This window comes from Strongylocentrotus purpuratus, unplaced genomic scaffold (genome assembly GCF_000002235.5).
Source record: "Strongylocentrotus purpuratus isolate Spur 01 unplaced genomic scaffold, Spur_5.0 spur5_scaffold_14, whole genome shotgun sequence".
NCBI lineage: Eukaryota > Metazoa > Echinodermata > Echinoidea > Camarodonta > Strongylocentrotidae > Strongylocentrotus > Strongylocentrotus purpuratus.
The window spans coordinates 17,233,407-17,254,811 of NW_022145599.1; the positions used below are offsets into that span (position 1 = coordinate 17,233,407).

A 21,405-nucleotide genomic window follows, 5' to 3' on the forward strand; every position below is an offset into this window, starting at 1 on the left:
GAATTTCTCGAATACGGACAGAGCTACCTCAGCTAGGTATATAAAATATGATTAAAATAAACATTATGAAACTTTAAAAATGAAAATGAAAAAGGGTAAATATGATGTGACAATATTGCGGTAAGAATTACATAGAACTACAGAACTTGTTTATGTTAATTTAATTCGAACTTTCAAAGTTCGAAGGTGTGTGCCTATAAATGAAATTGAAAGTGGTATTAAGGACGAAATTGAACGTCTATCCAGCTGGCGCGAAATTGAATGAAAACTTCGCGTCATTAAATTGAATGGATTTCTCTCTAAATTGAATGAAATAAAATTCAAAAGGAATGATAAAAAACGAAATTGAAAGCTCAAAGAATGAAAATGAACCATGAGAGCAGAGAGTTGACGAAAATCGTTCGAACTTGAACGCTTATTCATAAAATTCGAATGCAACTCTGATGAAATTGGGCGGGAAAACCTATATTTTTACTCTTCGTCCAACTTAAGTTCGTACCACGTCCGTTTCACGTACACAAAAACACACTGTAGTGAGCACATTTTTTTTTTTTTTTTTGATTCTCAAAAAAAAAATTCAATTTGCACCCCCCCTTGAGCGCCAGGGGGAGGGGGGGGCCCAACCCCCCAAAAAGGTAAAAATCACGTGATTTTACATGATTTTTTTCTCAAGGAGGGGGGCCCGGGCCCCCCGGGCCCCCCCCCCCCCCTGGATCCGCCACTGGTGTAACCAAACCTCTCTGTTCTGCAAACTACAACAACTGAAGAAGTACATATCTTATGTTTGTTTAGCTTTCACTAATCATTCAATTCCTTTAATGTTAAGCAATAAACTTAAAGTACGATGCGTTTTGATTGAATTATTTGGAAATCACATTTATTTTCTAATTAGATAAAGAACGAGAAGAAAAGCAATCATTAGGATTCAAAGTCAAATTCTTCATACTCGTAAGACCAGACTCAAAAAGAATCCCCACCGGAATTGAAGCATGGCAGTTGTCACTCTGTATTTACAAGTCTGTTGAAGCCAGAAGGGAAGTTATATCTTTTACACAAAGTTAACGTCCTTCGGGCTCCCGACAAACGAATTCTTTTTCGGCATAGATGGCGCTCTGCTCCATCTATGCAGGTCCAGGAATTGCAGAGGGCTGAACCAAGTCCGGATTTCGGGCTAGCTCACAGGCGAACGGGAGACCGTTGACTCGATCCATCGGTCGTCTGCAATCACCAGCGTCCCACCGTCCCTGGCTTCTTCCAGAACCAGACACGTAAGCGCAGACACCGTCGATGCTGTCAACTATAGATGACGATAGAAATGATCGAAGAGAGAGAGGAGGAGGGGGTAGAGCAAGAGAGAGAGAGAGAGAGAGAGAACAAGAGAGGGAGAGCAAGAGAGAGATAGAAATAATGATTTTCTGTATCGGATTTTTTTGGAATACATTCATTTTACATGTTTGTTGTGTATCAACAGGGGCTTCTGGCAAAATCCAATTTTTACTGAATTATCTCAAATAATCTAATATATTAATGAGTAGATAAATAAATGAAAAGATGAATATGTATTATAATAAACACATAAATAATAAACACATAAATAAATACAAAAATATAAATGAATAAATCAAGATAGAGAGAGAGAGAGAGAGAGAGATTGTGAGATTAAAGGCAGAAAAAAGAAGGCATTGTTGTCCATATAAGGGGAGATGGAGAGTGACCATGAGAGTTAGAGAGAGAGAGAGAGAGAGAAGTGGGGTGGAGGACCGAGATACAGACAGGCAGACAAACGGACAGACGGCGAACGAGTTGGAACGTGCATGCATGTAGGCCTAAGTGATTTAGTGTGCATATACTCCTGAGCCAAACCATGGCCTAACTATCTCACTACTATACTACCACTACCATCTAGGTATATACATATATATATATATATTTATATACCTCACTCAAGTAATCCAGCAATCTGATTGGTCGAAATTGCATTCATAAACTTTAACTGTTCCCGAAAATTCCCGGTAACCATGGTTAAAAAACAGTTCAAAATCCCAATAACCATGGTTATTGGGAAAATAGGTCAGTCTCCATGGTTACCCCATAGGTTTACATGTTAAAAAATGGTCTGAGCGATCGAGTATACCGTACGTGTGCGAAGAATTGGTCGGTAATTTCAATACAATTGAATCTCGATCGATCTTACCGACAATTTTATCTTGCATTGTTGACATGAAGACGAACATAAACTTCTAAAAACAACATCTGCCAATAGATCTTGATCTAAGTTCGTGCCAATATGCATTGCAAAAGTAAAAGAAGGGCCCGTTTAATGGAGCAGCGGCGAAGCATCGACCACGCGAAGCCGTTTTCAATTCATGGTGACAGAGCGCGCTGGCGCTGACTTCAGTAACAATACCTTTGGTACGCAAGAGTTCGAAACCCATCTTCGACAAAAAAAAAAAATTCTTTTTTTTTTTTTCTTTTTTTTTCGGCATATGAAAGTATTAATGACTGCTTTAATATTCGAGAAATAGTTGTTTTTATACGCTCTCGGGAAGGTTACAATTGGGCTATTCCCCTCGGCACGCCTCGGGTAATAGCACAATTCTAACCTTCCCTTGAGCGTATAAAAACAACTATTTCTCTCAAAGCAGTCATCAATACTATAATATATATATATATATAAACAACTGTTATTAGTATGTTTAATAAATCTAGTCATTTGATTGGTCGAAATAATAGTCGTGACTTTAACCATGCCCGCAAAGAAACGAACTATGCCCGTTGCCCCGGGTAACGGGGATAGTTAAATTCTGCTGAGATCCCCATCGCTTTACATGTAAAAAGTTTCTTTGTGCGAGCGCGGATATCTTACAGTGCAGCTTTCCAGCGAAGATTAACAGACTGTGTCTCAGATTATCTGAGACGTTTTAACCAGGGAGATTTGAGTTTCTCACATCTCCTTGTTTTAAACAATCTTTACTCAAGAAAAGGATAATAAGGCAAGACTTCTTTGTACATTTTTGTGTGTGAATTCGGTATATAAAAGATATATGGACTCTGTTAATATTCGAGTCATAGCAGGATGTAACGTCCCCGAGAGCCAATATACTAGAAACAGCTATGCCTCTCATAGCAGTCAATATATCTATAATATATACCATGATGCAGGGGAACAACGAAGACAGTTCGAATAACAGGGGTGGAGTATTGGAGTAAGTCACCCATAAACATACTCTGCTCATCCGCACTCTAGCTTTCTGGATGCACGGCAGTTAAAAAAATAGAAACTTATTCAAAGTAGTCTTAAAACTTCATGAGTCAAGGAGTCATTGATAGATAAATGTTCGTGATATCCTTCAGAATTTCCCTTCACCATGGACAAATTAAGTCGGTCAAAGTCACTTTTGGCATTAAGGAGAAGAAGAAAAAAAAAGAAACATACAATACTGCCTAAAGGCTTCCCTTCCAGCTCTACAACCATGAATTATTCACTCCAGCCAAGACCTCAACATCCAATTTCCTACTTGCGCGTGGCAGGCTGGTAACAAAGCTATTGTAAACGAGTTACTGAATTCCAATCAATGTTCATTACTGAAAGTTGGCCGCAGACGTAAAAGCAATCAAGAAAGGTGATAAGTGAATGAATGTTCTACTAAACGTTCCACACATAATATCCACGGGCATTTTAACAGATAAATGACATCGACCGGGATATAAACTATTGTTCAATTTCCTCTGAACTCCAAGCTAGCTCCCTTCAACAAAAAGTTCCTCAATTATTCACAGATAAACAAACATAGGCGTATGGGAAAGAACAATGGGAGGGGGTCACGTTGCTCGCATGAACATCAACTTTCCTTTTTATAAGTATAGCGAGCCAGCGAAGCGAGTCAGAAAATATTTCGTCACTTTACGGATTCGAAATTTAAAATTACTTATCAACAAAATATAGAAAATGAAATACGAAATGGAATATGAAAATACGAGTGACCATTTCGCTGCCCAAATGTGTGTAATTTCTAACCCCCCCCCCCCAAATGCGAAACTTATCACTACTGCTAGAAGAGAAAATTTCATAATCTGTTTAAATATTCAACTTTTATTGCCAAAAAAATAATTGAATTCACTTTTCTCTAAATGCAACTCTTTCGGATTTCAAAACGAAAACAAATCTTAAATTATTCGATGAAAATACTTGACATGTTTTTAAACCTTTGCACTGATCATCCAGACTGGTTATTATCTACAACTATCCCGAACCTTATCTCCTTGAAAAGTGCTTTAAAAGAGAAGAAATGTAATCATCATACTTAATTTAACCCCTTTGAAATAAAGAGATCCGGTAACTTTGTCTTAGATCCTTTGACAATCCTTGATTTAGCTCATGCTGCAGTGATAATTATTAACCTTTAGGTCAGGAACCCCATGACTTTTACAAGCAGATCGCCTGTCTGATTATCAAGATATTTATGATTGAAAATCGAAATCAAATTTTGCGTTTGCGAACGGTTTTCATAACACTACGATCTATTGGGGGAAATGAGTATGGTAAAACCAGTCACTCAAATGTTTTTACTTTTTTGAGGCACTTCTTGATCATTTGAAGCGCATTCTTTTAGGGCTTCATTATAACACCGTACCACAGACACTGATAACACGTAGGGCCATGCATCTCAGATTTAACATTGTTAAACGATCCCTTTAAAACATTTTGGAGTTAATCCTTTTTGGAATGAAAAGTAAATTTACCAATAACTTTTGTCTTACTGTTTAGAAGAATATTTTGTTTTAATGTGATATTGTAGTGCAAATAATTAATCTGAAAAATATGGTTTAAACAATTTGTCAAAACGCCTCTTGGAATTAAGCGGGTCGCATAAGTATTAGATAAATAATAAATAAATGTTTAATCTGTATGTAAACAAATTGACACACTTACGATTTTCTTCGACGCCGGTGTCCCAGTTAGCGTACAGCGGTTGGGAGCCATCCGTCCATTGCAATTGTCCGGTCTGTTTGGTGAGTCCGATCCAATATAGCGTGTCAATTGCCAGGTCCCCGCGGCCCATGCGCCGCCACAGGACGTGGACAAAGCTGTTTTCTGCCTCGCCGTTGATGGAGGCCTGTAACAAGAGCATTTTGGTGCACTTTACTACCCAACAAATTGGCCTGTATGTACAACGGTGACTAAGCCTTGATCAGCTAAGACACAGCAAACATGCGACGGTTTTTTTAAAATTATTATTTTAATGATGGCTTAAAGCGTAGCTCGGTGAATACGCGCAAGACTTTTGTTGCACCCAGTCGCAATCTAATACACGTAACTAAGCCGAGGCGGCGTTTTGTGTGGTTGTTTACCGCGTCATATTCGAACGAGCCGTTACAGGTGGTTTAACTTTGTACCATTGTCTTATGGAACTCAAAGTGTCACACCCTCCCCTCTATATTAAGAGGAGTAAGTCTGTATCAACAGATCAAAATGATTTAACAAAATGTTTACGGTTTAGAAAGAAATCTTCGAAATGACGTTCATCGTTCGCTTTTGTTGTTCTTGCAGGCACATGCAGTTTTTTCATCGAATGAACATGTTGACAATCGGCGCTTCATTATATAAGTTCATTCATTCCTGTTTTTCAGCAACTTTGGCATATTTTTACCTTCTTAACAGTAAGCAATTGCAATATGCTGTGAAATAAATCATTCAATTCTACATCGCATGCCCTGAGAAACATTACTCAGGCAAATCAATGAGCAACATGTACTTCATACTATCTAACAATTGTACAGAAGAAAAAAAATATGATCAAAATGAAAATTAGAAACAGAGAAACTTACCAGATGGCCCATCACACCCTGTCCACATGCTTCTAGGACGAGCTCGTGGCAACGTTTTTCTGCCTTCGCCCATGGCAGTCGTTCCCCGACCATGACGAAGCAATGATTCTCAAGGTAGTTGTGCCATCCTGAAGGGCACTTGGTGTGGCAGACGGATGGTGTCGACGGTTCCGATGGTGGATGGTGGAAGGGACATCCCGTAGACAGCGTATGAAGTGCAATAAACGCCATAACGAGGAGGTACAAGGCATACATCCTGGTAGGAGGTATGCTTGAAAGGGCTCTGTATATGTCGTCGCCTGCAGCTGGTCCTGTGCAGAAGTGCTGTTCTCCGGACGTGTGGCTGAGGCAAAGACGGCTTATGGCAAGAAATCCTAACTCTGCTGCAGCAAACAATCTTGAGAGCATAATGAACCAGTATGATTTCTTTTCTCATTCATATCTTGTATGATTGATTTGCACCTAGTTTAGGGGTTTTCATCAACTTTTTTTTATGATATGCACACTCTGACGTCTTCAAGCCATGTTGGGAGCTTTCACAGATGTTGCAGTATACGCTTGCTCTGCTCGAAGTCATCTCGTTTACTGTAACAAATCTTGTTTCCTATTCGTTAAAGTCTGGATGACATTTTAGGTTATCTGATAACACCTCGGCAAATGAAAGCGATGTCGTATCAAAGAGTAACTTCTTGGTCGTATTACACTATTAAACGCACGTGTTGCAGCTCCGCTTGATTTATATATGATTAGAACCTGATATAAATCATTTGGTAGAATGGAGGGTTCGTTTAATGGGAGTGTTTTGAAATAAAGATGGCAGAGAGTACTATGTTATCTTGTCCATGCTTACTCGTCGTATCGGTATTATGACAAGTCCACAACAGCCGTTTCAGATTGAAAGACACGTGGTTACAATTGCAGTACATTACGACTATCTAAACAGTTTTGATTGAGGGGGTGTTCAAGGAGGTTTTTCCATTAAAAAAATACGAGTTAAGCAATTAAATTCCCCCGTAACATTAATGCGCCTACAAGGCTGCAAAGTTCAGGAAAATTTAGAATCGCCAAACATATTAATTCCAAATTTTCCCATTGCAGATTTTAGTGGTGCAACTATAATATATATCCCTCAATATCTCCATATCTAATTAACAATAGCTCTCCTAAAACCCCAGTGACAGAGGTTACACCAACAAGAGACCAACATAACATGGCGTAACATATTACACTACACTGAATGACCAAGAATTGGTTGGTTCAGACTCCGTTTTGATTGTGTCACTTATACCCCTTGAACACCGCTGGGACCGACGCCAGACCGACACCGGGACTGATCAAGAGGTTTACGGATATCCAAGAATCGGTCGGTGTGGAGTCGATTTTGAGTGTCGGTTTGGCGGTGTGACTGAGGAATGAGGTATACAAACTTACTCGCCATGAAAGTGAGATGCTGCCGTCACATGGTTTTGTTTTCAGTGTCGTTCGGGTCAGAATCGATCAATCGACAGGTTCACAATGAATAGCCCAGAGAGCGCCTTCTGGGTTTCAGCAACCCTGACAACATGGTCAGCGTTTGGCATACATTCATTTTTACTGAGTCGCAAGTTTTCTTCCTTTTTCTCTCCCTTTTTCTAAGACCAAATACAAGTTTGGAGGTTTGCCTACAAATGAAACACGAATTCATTTCATTTGTAGGCAATGCCTCCCTCATAGATACAAAAAAGCGACATGTAAAGCAGTATCACTTACATAGCAATGATATACTGCTCATGAAAACTGCCAAGAGTTTCTCTGTAAGTTCAAATACATCCACATGCTTTTTTTTGTGTGTGTAATTTGTTATTCTTTCCCAATACTTTCATCGGCTTTAATATACATACAACATGTATCAGCTAGTACTATAGAGGTAGATCTATCATGCTTATATCATAAATTTGTTCTCGATACTCATCGTTTTTGTGATGCCCTTTCCCGCCCATCCCAACCCCCTCCCCCCCCCCACACACACACACACACATGCACACCACTTGCATTATTCCATTTACACCGGTCACCATCGATCCCTCCTCAATCCCGGTTAACCCTTCTCTAATCGCGATAACTAGCAAAATAAATGGTACGCACAGAGTCAATGGCAACCGTAATAGACGGGACTGCATGGGTTAACATATCACCTCTATGATAACACCTCTTCACTCGCTTTTCCCTGAGAGATATCCCCTCTCTCTTTCCATCTTCTTCTCTTTTCTTCTTCAATAAATCGGAGTCTATTGCTCTGACTCTCTCGCCTCTATTCCCCAAGTACCAACCCGACGTAACCCAATCGCTGAGTTAATATTGACCATTGCATTGAAGTCTTTGACTGCTCAGCCTCGTGTGTTCCTCTAAGTCTATTTATTGAGAGGTCGATGAGGCAAAATAGAGAGGCGAAAAGTGTATCCCTCAGAGAAGCCCCCCCCCCCCCTCCCCGATCAGTTAGATCATGATAATAAAACTGGATGGGAAGGGCAAGCGCCTAGCCAGGATTTTATTTTAGGGGGGGCGGTAGTGAGCACGCGAAGTGTGCGAATCACTTAAAGAGCGCGCGCAGCGAGCTCCCTAGGGGGATGGGTGCAAGGAGGGGGGAGTTTCCCCTCTCCCGCGCAAAGCGCGGAAGCCTTGAAAGAAGACAATTCGTTGTACCTTTCTCGACTCGCAATCCTTGTCTGAATTCAGTTCCCCACTCCCACTTCCTGCGCGAAGCGCGGAAGCTTTGACGTATTATCAGACAAAGAAGACGATTCGTTGTACCTTTCCCGACTCTTAATCCTTGTTTGAATTCAGTCCACCCCTCCTGCGCATAGCGCAAAAGCTTTGACGTATTATTAGACAAAGAAGATGATTCGTTGTACCTTTCTCGACTCTTAATCCTTATCTGTATTGACGTTTCGTTAATTTATTAGAGAAAGAAGACGATTCGATGTACCGTTATCGACTTTTAATCCTTATCTGAATTCAGTTTCCTCCCCTCCCGCGCAAAACTTTGAAGTTTCATTAAATTATTAGAGAAAGAAGACGACTCAAAGTACCGTTCTCGACTTCTTAATCCTTGTCTGATTTCTAATCCCTCCCCCCCCCCCCCTCCTCTCGCGCGAAGCTTAGACATTTCATTAAATTATCAGAGAAAGAAGACAATTCGTTGTACCTTTCTAGACTCTTAATCCTTGTCTGAATTCAGTCCCCCCCCCCCTCCTCCTGCGCGAAGCGCGGAAGCTTTGACGTATTATTAGACAAAGAAGACGATTCGTTATACCTTTCCCGACTCTTAATCCTTAATTTGAACTCAGTTTCCCCCTTCCCGCGCGGAAGCTTTCATGTTTCATTAAATTATTAGAGAAAGAAGACGATTCGTTGTACCTTTCCCGACTCTTAATCCTTGTCTGAATTCAGTCCGCCCCTCCTGCGCATAGCGCGAAAGCTTTGACGTATTATTAGACAAAGAAGATGATTCGTTGTACCTTTCTCGACTCTTAATCCTTATCTGTATTGACGTTTCGTTAATTTGTTAGAGAAAGAAGACGATTCGATGTACCGTTCTCGACTTTTAATCCTTATCTGAATTCAGTTTCCTCCCCTCCCGCGCAAAACTTTGAAGTTTCATTAAATTATTAGAGAAAGAAGACGACTCAAAGTACCGTTCTCGACTTCTTAATCCTTGTCTGATTTCTAATCCCTCCCCCCCCCCCTCCTCTCGCGCGAAGCTTAGACATTTCATTAAATTATCAGAGAAAGAAGACAATTCGTTGTACCTTTCTAGACTCTTAATCCTTGTCTGAATTCAGTCCCCCCCCCCCCCTCCTCCTGCGCGAAGCGCGGAAGCTTTGACGTATTATTAGACAAAGAAGACGATTCGTTGTACCTTTCCCGACTCTTAATCCTTAATTTGAACTCAGTTTCCCCCTTCCCGCGCGGAAGCTTTCATGTTTCATTAAATTATTAGAGAAAGAAGACGATTCGTTGTACCGTTCTCGACTCCTTTTCTCTTTTTCTTCCTACGTCCTCTTACTTTTTTTCTTCTCTTTCTCTCTCTCTTTTTTTTTTTGGCCGGCGTTTTTTTTTTTTTTTTTTTTTTTTTTTTGGGGGGGGCGATCGCCCCACCACCCCCTGGCTACGCGCCTTGGGAAGGGAGAGGGCGGGATGAGAGGGTAAGGGGTCAAAGTAGCAGTTATAGCAGATATCAGATTAACTTATATCTTCGTTGACGGGATCTCGCGCCAATACGTACCTCCGGGGAAATTTCGCGAGCTGACAAAAAAACTGCGATATATCCCAAGTTGATGACGTCTTATTAATAGCACCCAGTACAGTGTTTGTTCAGTAAGAGTATTGGAATAATACTGAGGTGTCATATCTAAATGTTTCCATTGACAAAGAGTATCGTTTATGAAATTATAATGATACCTTTTGATGGTTGGGCTGTAAGCTTCTCTTCCGACTTTTGAAAGATTCAGTTCTACCATTCATATTTATATCTTTTTATTTTACTCAACTAGGTCTTTATAACACTTCATGCACGTCAGAGGGGGGGGGGGGGGGGGGGGGGGGGGCAACAATTTCATCATGAGTACTTAATAAATTGTCATTTTGTTCTGAGAGCAATTGTCATTCGGAGCAAAAACAAGTTGTCCCATCTCCAGTTCGTCTCATCATCTAAACCTATTTCGCCTGTTCTTTACGAACCCTATTCGTTATTTTGCCAACTTTTTTGTACACAAAATCCCCGTTTTGACCATTATTCATCTGATAAAATCACCAATTCGTCTAATATCCTTTGATCTTGAACCTATTTGGTCTAATTTTATCCGATATTAATATTGCTGCAAGGGCCAATACATGTCGCAGGAACTGACAGTCAAATAAAATATGCAGCAAACCGGCGAAATGATTGTTACACCAACGGGCCAATGACAAACCGACGATGTGGAATTAGGGCGCTATCAAATTGTAGGCGAAACTTTATCAGGCGAGCTTTTACTTTTGCCTTGCTTTTTAAAGAAATATATTGTTGCTTTATTTGGGTTTTTCCAGCACTTAAGGTCAGCACACCATTCATTCATCAAAACAGCACTCTAGCTCATCAATACCAAACTATAAGCGGAAATTCTGTACCACACCACAACAGAAACGGAAGAAATTAGAATTGGCAAGGGAGTTCTTATTCTCCTCTTTTCACCCGTGGATTGATGAAGATAGTTGCCTTGGTATCAACTTCAATATCTCCGTCTCGTCAACATCTTTCGCCTGATGAGTTTAGCAAACCGCCCGTGTCCTATGAATGACGGGATGTGATTTGAGAAGCCATTAATGTCGGGTCTTAATAGCCAAGATGAGGCTAGTCTTGCGTGATGGACATGTCCCTTTCCATCATTACAATCCTGATAACAGCCTCGAAATAAAAAAAAATTATCCGCATCATCAAAATGTCGATCACGGTTGAGAAACTGAGACAACGATGCCTCACCAACCTCATCCCAACGTTTTGCACCTGACTGTAATCTCTCTCTCCCTCTCTCTCTCTCTCTCTCTCTTTCTATCTCTCTCTCTCTCTCTCTCTCTCTCTCTTTCTCAATTCGCCTTCACTCTTCGCATCCTTCCCATTTTGATATGAACAAAATCGAATAATATTATGAGGAGGCGTTGGAGAGTAATCCATGCTCCGGACTTTTAACACATTGTGTGATGTGCAGAAGCTCCTTTCCTGTTTCCCTTCTTTATCTTAATTTCATTTTTCATACTACACACCGCTAGTATATCTTTTACTTTTTACGTTTAACGAGTTTCAAGAGCGCGAAGGCCCTTCACGAAGAGAGTAGGAAAGAGAGAGAGAGATCCTCCTTTTCACTTTTGTTTTATATTTTTCCATTCGAATTGGTGGCACGTGACCCTAACCCGCACCGACCCTACCATGTTATCAGCGAGCTTGAATTAGTTTACATATGCACACGATCGACTACATTATATAATCAGCTCCAGATAAAAGGCGCTCTTGCTGCATCAGAAACCATTAACTAATTGTGCGATTATTATAAATCGAAGCATTGCTTTATTATTCATGGTTCTGTCAGGAGCATCGCAGTAGTACCGTCAATAATTCAAGAGGAAGATTGAATCACCATTATATCGATGTATCCACTAGAAAGTTGCTTGCTTTGGACAATCGGTTTATCATAAAACGACAACTAAATCATCCGGGCCATTCAAATCTCTCATAAGGGACCCACAAAGAGGATTCCAAAAACGAAATATGCATCTATTCTTTGTACTCCCTTCTAGCTCTATAGGCCAGCAGATTGTAGTGGTCATCTTTCCTTAGATGTATGAAATATATATTCTAGGTTTGATGATTTGCGGCATGATGCATTCTACTAACTTATCTACTACCCTTATTACATGTTTGCTCAGAAGAAGAATAAAATGCTTTTAAAAATAATATTTCATTATTCATTCTTAGTTTTTTTTTAAAGTTTAAAGGTATTACAAAGTTTGGTATGGGGTCATGAATTCGGTTCAAATTAAAATATTGGAAGCATATGCGTTCCTAAAATATTCATCGATCGTTGTCGCGGTTGAAATCGAGTCTGACGTTATGAAATTATAAATAATAAACTCTTTATGTTGTATAGCTCCCTCTCAAGGTCAAGATATTAATATAGCTTTGAAACAATGTTTCTTGACTAAAATCGACCGATTAGCTATTCCCGTTCGGAAATGATATATCACAACTACATATTCTGAGATTTCCATGGTCGCGGCAGCTACCATTGTACGGCCATATGCGCTTTTTGAAATTTTTGAAAATTTACCGGGAGCACCGGTAAATTTTTATATTCAATTTTTCTCGAAAACAGAAGTGTTTTAGGGGCTAATTTTTTTAGTGCTTATAATACATCTACATGGGCATCCAAATATATCAAAATTGTAAAGATTCACTATCCACCCAATTTTCAAAATTTCCCAAAACTTTGTATTACCTTTAACAAACTAAACATTTAATTTTATAGAATAAAAGAGGAAAAATGTCAAATTTGAAAGCACAATAAATATCTTAGCCATGTTACCGAGAAGTATCCGAAGTTCCTTTGTGGTACTAAACGTGCAAAACTCTTACTTCTTTCTGTTAATTAGCTTGGTCAGTGCAAATAGTGCCTTGATGACGTAGTTGGTGAAAGTAAAACATAATAATTGTGATAACAGACGTGCTTCGTAGTCAATAGCATTGGCTTAAAGGGATAGCTGAGTTCTGTTGCAGAGGGCGCTACACAAAATATTTTTTTTGTGAGACAATGAAAAACTGAGTGTCAAATTTTAAAAAAACATAATATTCAAATGACAAAATCATCTTTCTTTGATCAAAATCGGTTCATAGACGGATGAAATATAACGATTTCTAATACTTGTGTACCACCAAACTTTTTAGATATTTTAAAATTAAAAAAAAAAAACGTTGAAGAAAACGAAATAACGCATTTTACGTCGTATTTCAGCCAATGCCGATTTTGGCTTTTTTGTTGGCATTTTCGTGTTGCTTATATTACCCACAATTAGCCGGCTCAAGCATTGTTATTTTTAATTAAATAATTAATTAACGGTCATCGTGTTTTTCTGAAAGTGGAGCTGAATTGGTATGATCGTATTTGCTTAATTTCACACATTTTGGGGTCCAAAATTACCATCATAGCAATTTTAGGTTCTAAAAGGGCACAATAAATCTCATAGATAAGAATAAGAGCAATAACCATGCACTCTGAAGGCATTTGCGGTCTGAAAACAGAACTCAACTATCCCTTTAAACATATATCCGATAATGCACAGGCCATTTACAAGACCACGAACATGTTTTTAGAAAAAAATGGGCACCAATTACAGAGAAACATATTTCCTTCTTACTCTGCATGAACAGACTTCTTTGTCAATGAAATCGATTGTTGTCTTACAGTCTAACAAATGGTAAGTTGGCATCTAACTTAGATGTAGATCAACATAAACCGTTTATTCCCAACATATTAGAGGTGGGACTAAAATCATATCATTTTGAATATTAGTTTAATACGGATTTCAAGGTTTAAGATCATGTCAAATATTGACATGTACACATTCCACTTATATTCATTGCAACATAAACACTTTACTTATAGGAGAGGAGGTGGGTATTGCGACTAGCTTGTTCTTGAAGGTGCTTCTGGACAAAAAAATAAAACAAATAATTATTTCGAAAGAGATATCGCAGAAATGACATTAATATTGATTCGACCGTTTAGGATTCATTTTGCTTCATACCGTTTTCATAGGTTTACCGCGCCGCCACTGTGGTGACAAAAATCTTTTTGTCTCACATGTAGTTTGAACTACATACAACTACGTGGAGATTATAAATCCATCTCACGTCACAAAACAAAGAAAACAAACCACGATCTCAAAGAATTTCGAGAAATCAACTGAAGGGCGACTCCAACGTTAATTGGAGAGAAGTTCAGTCCGTGCATGCATAAGATGGTGAAAGTATTGTCAATGGTGGTGTTTATGTGGTGGCGTTGGTAATGGCGGCGGCGGCGGTGAAGGTGGTGTTGCTGTTTTGTGGTGGTACTATTAGTAATGTTACAGGTGAATGATAGATGGTATAGTGGTGTCGATAGTTGGGGATGTTGGAACATTGGAGTACTGATGATAGTGATGGTAAATAAAGCCATTTGGTTGTCAGCGTCCATGTGTATTGCTTCAAAATTTGCTTACCCTAGAATTGGTCGCAGTACCACTTAATGTGTATGTGTGTGTAAAGGTCTCTGAAGCAGCAAACACGTGGTCCCATCAGAACTTGCCTTTGTCTCAATGGTGAGGGAAATTATATATATATATGATGATAATTCAATCTGGTTGTAGGCTAGGGCACAGGGCATTACACAAGACCAATCTGTCATAAAAATGAAAACCACTCTTAGTGACTAACAACATCTGTTATTGGGTTAACAATAGAATGGTGTCAACTTCCCATGAAAACCCAATATTATGCGTCTTTAGTGGTTGGTTATTGGTATAATACTAAGAATATAGCGGCACAAGCGAAGTCGAGGTTATTCTAGTGTATTTCATAGTTTGTTACTACATCAAATGAAGAAAACCAAAACGATTGTTCTCTTTTGCCTATTTTAAAATCTCGATACGTATAGCTGATCTGATTTAAGCTTGTTTCAATCATTTTGGAATCATTTCTCTCTGCGGATAGACTGTATCTCGAAGAAATAATGAAATGTATGCGTAACCAAAGCCGCTGGCAGTTTTTTTAAATGGATTCCCGGCGGTGTTATCAGCGATTTTCATCATATTCTTCATATTACACAACAAAAGGTGAGGTATATTCTAACATCTCAGTTTAGTATTAATTCAAAACCATTTCCATGAAATATGCCATTATTCTCTATTAAAAAGGAAAACCACGACTCATGCTGCGTCTCTCCTTTCTCGGGTTCCAATGTCGAACTTATAGCGCAAGCAATCGCCACACGGGGTCATCTCTTCATCGGCATTAAAGGTAATACAACGTTTTGGTATGGGGTCATGAATTTGTTTCAAATGAAGATATTGGAAGCATATGCGATCCTACAATATTCAGTGATTGTTGTCGCGGTTGAAATCGAATCTAAAGTCATTAAATTTTAAATAATAAACTCTATAATGTTGTATAGCTCCCTCTCAAGGTCAAGATATTAATTAAACCATGAAACTATGTTTCTTGACTACATTCGACCGATTGGCTATTTCAGTTTGGAAATTTTTTATCACAACTACATATTCTGAGATTTTTATGGTCGCAGCTACTGTTGTTCGACCGTAGGCCCTATTTGAATTTTTTTACAAATTTATCGGGAGCACCGCTAAATTTAGATATTCAATTTTTCTCGAAGGCAAATGTGTTTCAGGGGCTAAAATTTATAGTGTTTATAATGCATCTACAGGGGCATCCAAATATGTCAAAATTGCAAAGAATTGCTATCCAGCCAATTTTCAAAATTTCCCTAAACTGTGTACTACCTTTAAAACAGCATAATTATGTTTCCATCGCCTTGTCGTCGCATCATTAACGCCATGGAATTGATAATATGTCCTCTATAAGCGCGGAGAAAAAAAAGTATTGAATTATTTCCTCTGTTTCCATAGTTACTATAGTCTACCAGGGAGCAAATTTGATCTGAATGTCCATGGAGTTATTATCGCCACGTGTGCGCGCTCACGTAGTCTGACTTACATTGGAACCTGATAAATCTTGGAAAACGAGACGCTGGGAGCATCAAAAAACAAGACCAAACACGATTACCTTTCGACTGCTTCGCGACCAAGTTGAAATAAGCCTCTAGTTTAGGATATCAAATGTTTTCTAATTTTTGGTTCGATTTTCAATAAATGGTGTGTAAAAGACATTATGGTTGTTCATTCAACTATGTTTTTTTCCCTACGGAGGGACAATTTGATTTCGTATGTGCTTGAATGCAATGGTAGTTTGAGGGGGAGGGGGAGGGGGTGCCCCGCTCCTAAAACAATGCTATACATGAACACAACAAAAGTTGTCCCCTTGAATGTGGAATTTCAAAATCTGATTTACATATTCTTGGATCCCGCTCCCTATATTTATACTCCTGGCGACAAGTTTGGACCAAAAAGGATACCTTCAGATGTCATAACCACGTGGGTTTGTTTAACTTGTGCCCTCCCCCCCCCCCCCCTCCCCTTCCCCACCAGCAACCTGGTTTCGCCATCGATCAAATATTAAAATAGCAATCATCTATAATATCTTGTAATGAAGAAATGATTAAAGTTGTGATGCGAGGAGACACACCTGTTTACACTCGTATGGCTCGTTCAGATATTTTTATGGTAATCGGCGATTTTTCTTTCTTTCTTCTTCCCCCCTCTACTTTGGCAACTGCGAGCAACAAAACCGCTTCGCATATTCGCTAAGCTCTGTGAGTCAAATCTGAGCAAGGCTTTATCCGATCGTAAATACAATATCCGAGCCCGATCAGGCTTCTTTTCATCGCTCTGTGTAGATATAAACAATAAGCTGTAGTATCAATTGTTTCATGCAGGGTAACCTGCTTACAATACAAAAAAACAAACACACAATTCAATCTGTTGCCAAACGTTCGTCAACGCAATTAGTTTACATGAACTTGACGTAATTTTGGCTCTTGATACAGATGACAGCACACTGACCAGGAGGGAGATTGTATTTATTTTCTTCAAAACACTTCTGTCCTGCCAATGATTCATTATCAAATAAATAAAAGAATGCTACTGATTCTAGATAATTCTATATGCACACACTGTTTTACTTTGTTCTTCTGGTCACCTAATAGACCCCTAGAGAGTGTTTCACAAAGACTAAGATTGACTTTAAGTTGGACTTAACTATGGCAGGCCGTTCATTCCACTATTTTCTCTCACCATTTACTGGCATCGGTCTCTCAAGGGACGTACAAATCATGATCACATATCTACATAATTTACATTGTTGGATAGTTCATACTGAAGGAAAAAAAATGTTATCTAAAGATCATAATTGAGAGACCAACGGTGAGAGCAGTGGCATGAACGGCCTGCCATAGTTAAGTCCAACTTAAAGTCGATCTTAGTCTTTGTGAAATACCCCAGGATATATATATTATAGTGATCTGAAATCTGCACGTAGCACACAATAATGTACGCTTGGTCAGATATGAAAGCTATGATGAAGGCCAACAATACTACAATCTAATCAAATCACATTGAAGGACATCCAACGAGGTCTTCGAAAGTAGGGTATATCATCGGCATGGTCGAGTACATTTTTTTGTTTTTCTGTATGAAAATATGCCACACTTTCGAATATGAAACTAGAGAGCGAATCATTGCATTACCCAGAGCTGACGTCGGACAATAAAGGCGAAAAATCCATACAGGTACGGATCAATATTTTCGAGAGGGCGCAGAAACTTTGGAAGAACGTTGAGCAGCCTGCCAAAGCTGACAAGTTAGACAACTGTGATTCGTAGTTATTATACAAATAATTCACAGCGGTGAGGGCATTATCGCCTCGGGCGTGTTAGACTGTTTAAAAGGTACCTTATGTTAGGAATTTTACTGGAATGCCCGAACAAAATGGTGTGTTTTATTTCTTTTATAAGATTACGTTTTTATTTTTGTTATAAAATGATGTTTTATAATATGATTTTACTAATGACCAGTCATTAGTATTTAATAATGACCGGTCATTATCAAAATTATGTGTTAAGCAAAATAAATGCCTGGTCACACGTACACTCTCAACCAATCATTTGATTAGGATCCACGTCATCATCTTAAAACAAGTAATACTGAATTTCACTCGCAACCAGATATCAGTACGCGTTTATTCTCAATTGATCATTTCATATCTAATATAGATCGTTCTGATTTTTACCTGATAAATCCATTAAAGGAGGCATTGATTCAGGTATAAACGTGTAAGCTAATATCAATCAAATCGTTTATCACAACGTGAAAGAGCATCATAATAGTAATACATGTCAACAGAAAGGGAATTATTTCTCGTTATAACTATGCTCTAAACTATCTCGATTACTCGATTATAATCCAGGCACACCGCCTAACCGATTCCAATCGACTCCAAGCCCACCAATTCTGGCTATTCGGAGATATGTAATATATTGTTTGGTCGAGTGTCATTGTACTCGATGTGACTGGGGGTACTACGACATGGCCTGGTTCGGACCAAGCTTTTTTTTCCTTCACATTTTTGTGTAGCCCCGTATGATGTTAAGCATGTCAGTGATTTTCCGTATTGATGATATTCAGCAACGTTATTTGATTACCTCTGTTTAAATCGGAAAATGTATTACTTTCTATGTCAAGGTGCCTGTTCCATATTCATCATGGTATTAAACGTAGCATTTGAATACGTAAGAACAATGAGGTAACATATCTGCGAAAGAAGGCTCTATGATCCCGCTACCGAACACGAGACGCGCTATCGATCCAATGCGCGCCCAAAATAGCCTGCTGTCTGCGTCACTTTGGGGGAAAGAAAGGAGTGTTTATTCAAAATTACTGGTGAATATAAAACTTGAAACCTTAGAAGGTAGAATATCCTCTGCCTTAATTTCTTTCCCATCTCCTTCCATCTCTGCTGGAGGGGAAATCATCAACCTTGTGTATTCCGTAAACAAAAGGCTGGATAAATAACCGTCTTCTAGCTAGCGTCAGTTTCATGTCAGGTTTCGGTAGCAACTTTATTTTCCTCCATTGCTATCAGCGGAAAGGCATTTATTTGGTGTTCATGACATTAGTTATTAAAGTAGAGAATCGGGTATCCACGTTACGGCATGTTTGCTGCCCGCACATGATAAAAACAACTTGCAACATTTTGTAATCGGGGCCGAAATCTATGAACTCTTGTTCGAACCTCAAAGTAGCGCCATCGCCAATCCGTATGCCCGTTAGAACACGAAGTCAGTGCAAAATAAATTGGTGCATATACCAATAATTAATAATAGCGCATGGTACCCTTTAACTATGATGGATCGTTTTGCTGACGGAGAGCTCATACATCATACGAAGAATTCGTGAAAAAAGAGAATTTCCGACAACTCCTGTCATACATAAATTATTTCTACCCGCATCACTGCTTTTTACAAGAAGTGGATTCATGCATCCATTCACTGCGCTACTCATCAATGAAAGTGTTATACTATTGACCCTTTTAGCGCAAGTGTCCGTGTTCTAGGTCAAATCCATTTCTATCGGTCGGTCAATCTCAAACTTCAAGCGAGGCTGTCATAAATCACATGAATTGAATCTTTCTTTTTTAATTCATTTGAATAATTCATATATCATGAAGACTTGGCATTTACGGAGTACAGCTGCTAAAAGCATCGTCCTTTACCTTTCTAAGGGAAACCCGGAGTTATTATACAAATATATACCGTCTTGTGAGGTTCTGGTTGAAACTATGATCCCCGCTGTCTCCAATTGTACACTCGCTTCGGGGATGCGCACCTCAGCAAATAGTATTAGTGAGGTCACCTTAAATACTTTTCATTTTATGTATAGTAATGTATCTATTTTTTGTATATATTTAATAATTTGATTGAAATGTATTTTTTTAATACTTAAAAAAAAAAAAAAATTAATGTAAAAAAAGTTATCAAAACAAATTTGTAATTCTTTTTAATCAAAATGTTGCTAGCCGCAAATATTACTTGTAGTTGAGGTACTATTTTCAAAATGTTGTGTTTATTTTTCATCACTTGAAGAGCTCTCAACCAATAAAAAAACCAATGCATTTTTGAAGCAGATGAAAAACCTTTTTGTTTTTTACCCACAGGCTACCACGCACGTCTACCATGGTTAGAACATACTTATTTTGAACACTAGGCGCAATTATAATTGCGCTAATACCTGCGCTAAATAAAGCCTAACCCAGATAACGTTAAGATTGATACTCTTTAGATTTCATATCTTAATATGGCACAGAGGTTATTGATACACCTTTTGTTGAGCATATAAACTCTTTATCAGACAGGGCCCAGATAAATATTTAATATGAGGAGCTTGATTACAGCACATTTTAACTTTAGGCATTTTTTGCACTGTTGCATGCATTTAATAAGGACTCAGATTCAATTGTGATTAAAGCTGACCTACCAATGCACCAATGTGCACGCCAGATATTTTGTAAAATTGTTCTTAATAATTGTAATAAAACAAAATGCGACAACAAAAATGTTCTTTCGAAACCGCTTTGTTGTTGGCATGGCAATGGTCTTATTTCTATGTTTGCCTGAAACTATCAACAAATACCCTAGAATATGTCCACCAAATTTGTTAGCGAAGCTATAATCATAAAATTGCATGACACAACTGAACATTGCCATACTGAACTGGGTTTAAATCGTTACTTCTTGTTCAAGCCGTTAAGGTGTAAGGTGATCATGTAAGAAATAAGAAAATTACATTTTACTTTCCAGGGCAGCGCATGGGTTTTGCATAGTTGCACATAACTTGGCTTACCCTTTAATTATGACGGTTAAGTGTCCATGAGGCGATTGACTTTGCAATAAAGCAATTCCATTTGCACGACTTTCACGGAGAGCCATGTTTCCGGTCGAAGATGGCCGATCCGTATCGGAATGCCTGGATGAGGCTTCCGCCGAGCTTCCGCAGAGTTTCACCCTCTAAAGATCCCTTTTCCCCTGAGGAGTGGCCTCAAAATGATTCAAAGTGTCTTCGGTCTTAAAAGCAGTATTCGCTCACTTGGCTTATAATTCTTGCGCTCTGTTCCTTTCCATTGAGGACAGATGCGTCAGTTGGAGTTTTAAATGAATAAGTGGGGTTTAAATAAATGTACCGACTACTGAGTTCTCAAATCAATGCAGGGTTTAACATAGCTTTAAAGGAAACTGCACCTCAAAGAACAAGCGTGGTAATGCTGAAAGATGAAATGTATTCCTGCCCTTTGGTGAACAATATTCTCTACGAAAAGGTACACAATACATCAAAGAAGTTGCT

General features: G+C 38.8%; 1 protein-coding gene across 1 annotated transcript; it reads right to left on the reverse strand.

Annotated features, from left to right (window-relative positions):
- Nucleotides 1-837: 837 nt before the first annotated feature.
- On the reverse strand, nt 838-6,241 carry LOC752825 (neurocan core protein-like). The gene is made up of 3 exons (XM_011671298.2): nt 5,830-6,241; nt 4,934-5,117; nt 838-1,297 (listed from the first exon to the last, which is right to left on the reverse strand). Exons 1-3 carry the CDS (start codon nt 6,235-6,237, stop codon nt 1,122-1,124), a joined length of 768 nt encoding a protein of 255 aa, XP_011669600.2. The 5' UTR covers nt 6,238-6,241; the 3' UTR covers nt 838-1,121.
- Between the last annotated feature and the right edge of the window lie 15,164 nt (nt 6,242-21,405).